This window comes from Coregonus clupeaformis, chromosome 7 (genome assembly GCF_020615455.1).
Source record: "Coregonus clupeaformis isolate EN_2021a chromosome 7, ASM2061545v1, whole genome shotgun sequence".
Lineage (NCBI taxonomy): Eukaryota > Metazoa > Chordata > Actinopteri > Salmoniformes > Salmonidae > Coregonus > Coregonus clupeaformis.
Genome location: NC_059198.1, coordinates 43,510,250 through 43,514,971, shown reverse-complemented (window position 1 = coordinate 43,514,971; position 4,722 = coordinate 43,510,250). Strand labels below are relative to the sequence as shown.

The 4,722-nt window shown below is 44.7% G+C and overlaps 1 protein-coding gene across 2 annotated transcripts; it reads right to left on the bottom strand.

Annotated features, from left to right (window-relative positions):
- Nucleotides 1-1,408: 1,408 nt before the first annotated feature.
- LOC121570457 (signal-transducing adaptor protein 1) lies at nt 1,409-4,216 on the bottom strand. Of its 2 annotated transcripts, XM_041881918.2 has the most exons (8): nt 3,842-4,216; nt 3,591-3,662; nt 3,244-3,360; nt 3,055-3,111; nt 2,729-2,901; nt 2,483-2,614; nt 2,301-2,376; nt 1,409-2,105 (listed from the first exon to the last, which is right to left on the bottom strand). In XM_041881918.2, the coding sequence occupies exons 1-8, from the start codon at nt 4,013-4,015 to the stop codon at nt 1,983-1,985; spliced, it is 924 nt and encodes a 307-aa protein (XP_041737852.1). In that variant the 5' UTR covers nt 4,016-4,216; the 3' UTR covers nt 1,409-1,982. The 2 variants fall into 2 exon arrangements, with proteins under 2 accessions (XP_041737852.1, XP_041737853.1); XM_041881919.2 differs by lacking the exon at nt 2,301-2,376.
- Between the last annotated feature and the right edge of the window lie 506 nt (nt 4,217-4,722).

The window sequence follows — 4,722 nt, the reverse complement described above, 5'->3', positions numbered from 1 at the left end:
AATAAAATGCAAATTAATTACTTAAAAATCATACAATGTGATTTTCTGGATTTTTGTTTTAGATTTCGTCTCTCACAGTTGAAGTGTACCTATGATAAAAATTACAGACCTCTACATGCTTTGTAAGTAGGAGAAGCTGCAAAATCGGCAGTGTATCAAATACTTGTTCTCCCCACTGTACCTCTGCTGCAAAGGATAAGTTCATTAGAGTTACCAGCCTCAGAAATTGCAGCCTAAATAAATGCTTCACAGAGTTCAAGTAACAGACACATCTCAACATCAACTGTTCAGAAGAGACTGTGTGAATCAGGCCTTCATGGTCAAATTGCTGCAAAGAAACCACTACTAAAGGACACCAATAGGAAGAAGAGACTTGCTTGGGCCAAGAAACACGAGCAATGGACATTAGATTGGTGGAAGTTTGTCCTTTGGTCTGGAATCCAAATTTGACATTTTTGGTTCCAACCGCCGTGTCTTTGTGAGACGCGGTGTGGGTAAATGGATGATCTCTGCATGTGTATTTCCCACCGTAAAGCATGGAGGAGGAGGTGTTATGGTGTGGGGGTGCTTTGCTGGTGACACTGTCTGTGATTTATTTAGAATTCAAGGCACACTTAACCAGCATGACTACCACTGCATGCTGCAGCGATACGCCATCCCATCTGGTTTGGGCTTAGTGGGACTATCATTTGTTTTTCAACAGGACAATGACCCAACACAGCTCCAGGCTGTGTAAGGGCTATTTTACCAAGAAGGAGAGTAATGGAGTGCTGCATCAGATGACCTGGCCTCCACAATCCCCCGACCTCAACCAGATTGAGATGGTTTGGGATGAGTCGGACCGCAGTGAAGGAAAAGCAGCCAAAAAGTGCTCAGCATATGTGGGAACTCCTTCAAGACTGTTGGAAAAGCATTCCAGGTGAAGCTGGTTGGGAGAATGCCAAGAGTTTGCAAAGCTGTCATCAAGGCAAAGGGTGGCTATTTGAAGAATCTCAAATATAAAATATATTTTGACATGTTTAACACTTTTTTGGTTACTACATGATTCCATATGTGTTATTTCATAGTTTTGATGTCTTCACTATTATTCTACAATGTGGAAAATAGTAAAAATATAGAAAAACCCTTTAAGAGTAGGTGTTCTAAAACTTTTGACCTGTAGTGTATATATTTTTCATAACAATGTATTTATTTATTAGATCACAGGGTAAGCCCTGCCTACCCTGCCTACCCTGACTGCACGTCACTGTCTTTCTCCATCAAGACTGGGAAATGTGAAGTCATTGAGAAACAATTCCCTGCTTTCTTACCTAACTACCAGGACAAAACAACTCAAACAATCATTTATATTCTGTTTTCAGACTTTCAACATGTTAGGTTCTAAACAAAACTCAAATGGATGACTAGGAAAAGCTCAAAACAAGTTTATTCCCCACTGGGTCAAACAGCTGCAAAGACAAGCACATATATTTATACCCTCCTCCTAGGCGGAGTCAACTCCTTGCACATCTAGACAGCCAATTCATCTCTGTTGCTAGTCAGGAACTTAATTGGTTCCTCTCATTGGTGTAGCCTCCTGCTAGAACCTTCATGGGCGTGGAAATATATGTGTGTGACAGGACTGACTGTTCCTCCTCACTTAATCTGACCTGACCTTGAGCTGAATTCCTCACTCCTCCCTACTCCACGGCTGTCCTACGTTATCAGTGACTGAAACCAGACTGTTGCCCTTTGCCCCTCTCCATAGGATACATGGGATTTAACAATAACATGTTCTAACAGAATGTAAGCTCTCTGCACTCCCTTTTCTCACTCAGTTACTTTCCATACACCCAGTTCTAATATGGTAATATGAATAAGTATATTTCAAGATAGAATCCAACAAACAGCAGAGAAATGATGAAATGATGAAAGACACTCCAAAATGGTGTGTTTATAGATGTACGGTGTGATAAATGTTTTAACTACCTAGTCTCTTGTGACTATGCTATCGATGTGTCATAGGTATCTGTGTCAGGGGTTGGGGGTCGGATGTGAGGTCGCAGGTACTGCCTGGTCTGGGACAGGAAGAGAAGTAGGACGTCATGGAGACTGGAGCCGGACACCTGACCAGGGAAACAGGAAGTCATCATTTATCTCTATTCATACTGCTCATAGAAACTACAACCCTGCCACCTTGCACCCCTGGAAACTCACAAGACTCCACGTGTGGAGAAACCATATCTGAAAATCCTAAATGTAATCTTAGCAATGTGTAAGATTATCTCATCTTGTATGTGAGAAATGTTATAAGTACTAACTGGTGTGTTCTTCAGGTCGATGGCAAAGCCAGAATCTCTGGGTCTTACTTTGTAGTGCCTTAGAACCATCCCACCACTGAAACAAGAGAAGGACAACAACACATGCTGACAGCTTGTGTGTGTGTGTGTGTGTGTGTGTGTGCGTGCGTGCGTGTGTGCAAGTGGTGTGTATGTGTACTAACCTGGAGCCTTTGTGCCTGACAGTGAGGGCATAGCTGTTGCTCTTTGCTGCTGGGCGCAGGATGACTTCCCCGTATTCTGGGCTGTCAATCAACATTCGCTCCGCCTCCTGACGTGTCACCTTGTGGAAACCTCTGGAGGAAGAGAAACAACAAATATCTTAATAGTCTGAAGCGGCTTCCTCTTCTCGTCTCCTTTTCCTTTATCTGCACTGTGGACGTGAATCACAGCTAAGGTGTCTCACTCACGGTGGCACAGGAGGTTCCGAGTTGCCATGAGTAATGTGTAAACGGGGTCTCGGGGTGTGGTCTGAGGGGGATTGTGTTATGGGAAGGCTGGCCCTCTGGCGCTCCTGATCCAGGACTTCCTGTAGCTGTAACGTCTGACCCGGAAGCAGTTGTAGCTGGGAGGGAATCTGCAGCTGGGAGGGGGATGTGAACTTCACATACAGTATCATCCTCACTGGTAAACATGAGGTGTGTGTGTGTGTGTGTGTGTGTGTGTGTGTGTGTGTGTGTGTGTGTGTGTGTGTGTGTGTGTGTGTGTGTGTGTGTGTGTGTGTGCAAGTACGAACCGTAGCCACAGTCATAATGAAGCCTCTCCACTTCTCACCTGTGTCTGGACTGTCCACCTAATAATGATAATTATAACACAGAGAATGAGAGAGGAGAGGGAGAGGGGGAGGGAGAGAGAGAGGGAGTAGTGATCCATTCATACTGTATTTCCATCTGTTAGGGGTCAAATGGAACAAGAAAATACTTACCTGTAAACTGATTGTCTGGTCGGGGAGGGAGAGGATGTAGGTACACGGGCCCCGTCTAGAACTAGACGGGTCCAACTCCATCCCTGTTAGCCCCTGTAGCTTCAACCTATGACAGTACTAGAGAGAGAGAGGGAGCAAGGGGAGAGATTGGAAGTGGAGGGAGGGGAGGGAGGGAGGGGAGGGGAGGGAGGGAGGGAGGAGAGAAAAGAAGTGGAGATATTTAAAGCAGATAACTTTTCTGTTATAATATTGACCATAGGGCAAAGGCTATAGCTAGACAAAGCAAGATCATTTCCAGTCAACAGATAAGACTATGTAGTGTAAAGGCTCTGTCTAAGGATTCTTACTGTGTCAATCTGCTCATCTGTGTAGAGAAAAATGGTGGATCCCCGAAGCTCTCCAAAATACCCTGCAAATACCTGGGAGATGTGAATACGACAACATATTATCCCTGTCCTGACACACACCACACACACACACACACACACACACACACACACACACACACACACACACACACACACACACACACACACACACACACACACACACACACACACACACAAACAACCTCTCTCTCTCCCTCTCTCTGAATTACCTTTGTTCCTGTGGTCTTCACCCGAAGGTGTCCAGAGTGGTAGAGGGGCAGAGCGGTGATCTTCTCCCTCCTCTGGGCCAACACTCTGGGGTGAGTTCCTCCGAGCGATGCCATGTAAATCCCGACAACCACAACACAGCCTGTAACTGAACAACACTGCAACCAACCAACCATTATACCTCGACTTGGCTACGTTTTATTCTGCTCCACCACCCTGCTGTACTTTGGCCTCTGTATAGAGAGATGTGCCAGGGGTTTATGGATTAACTGTAAGTGTATGGCACCACCAGGTAAACTCACTTCCTCCACAAAACTGGACCACACCTCTGTGATGTCAAAGCTGATCACTTTGGTAATGGAATTCTGCTGTATAGCACTGTGATGTTGACATTAGATAAATTAACATTCACAATGTTGAGAGCTGTCACACATACACACACAAAACTAGCTTCAAAAAATGGTTAAAACAATGTTTATCTCATGGATGGTCAGTCCTTACATCCATAGCTAGGTTTATGAATTTGAGAATGGTTCCATTTCTCCAGCCCCATCCCTCAGCTGTTTACCAAAACTAGTGGGGGGGGGCACTAGTCCCACCACTTTGAGTCCCTGACTGTAGCTTTAAGAATATTCTAAAATTCTAAAATGGGCCCAGATGGCACTATATGGACTTGTGCATACTGTAACATAGCCTTTGGAGTGGGGTGGGCCTGTCACGAACATTAGTGCAGATATAGACAGAGATGGACAAGGCGTTCAACAAACTGAATTGGGGCTTTATGATTTTATTCTCAGATCAGTTATAAAAGTATGGTTAGCATTAGCCTAGCATGCCAACCGCTACTGCAAGTCAGAGTTTGCAAACAACCATTTCTCACGCT

What these genes read in the sequence shown, in the direction of transcription:
- LOC121570457 (XM_041881918.2), bottom strand. Translation starts at nt 4,015, where the DNA reads ATGGTTGGTTGGTTGCAGTGTTGTTCAGTTACAGGCTGTGTTGTGGTT. An exon ending in TGAAGACCACAGGAACAAAG is followed by an intron (nt 3,663 to 3,841) that starts GTAATTCAGAGA and finishes CACATCTCCCAG; the next exon opens with GTATTTGCAGGGTATTTTGG. An exon ending in GTCAGGCACAAAGGCTCCAG is followed by an intron (nt 2,377 to 2,482) that starts GTTAGTACACAT and finishes CTCTTGTTTCAG; the next exon opens with TGGTGGGATGGTTCTAAGGC.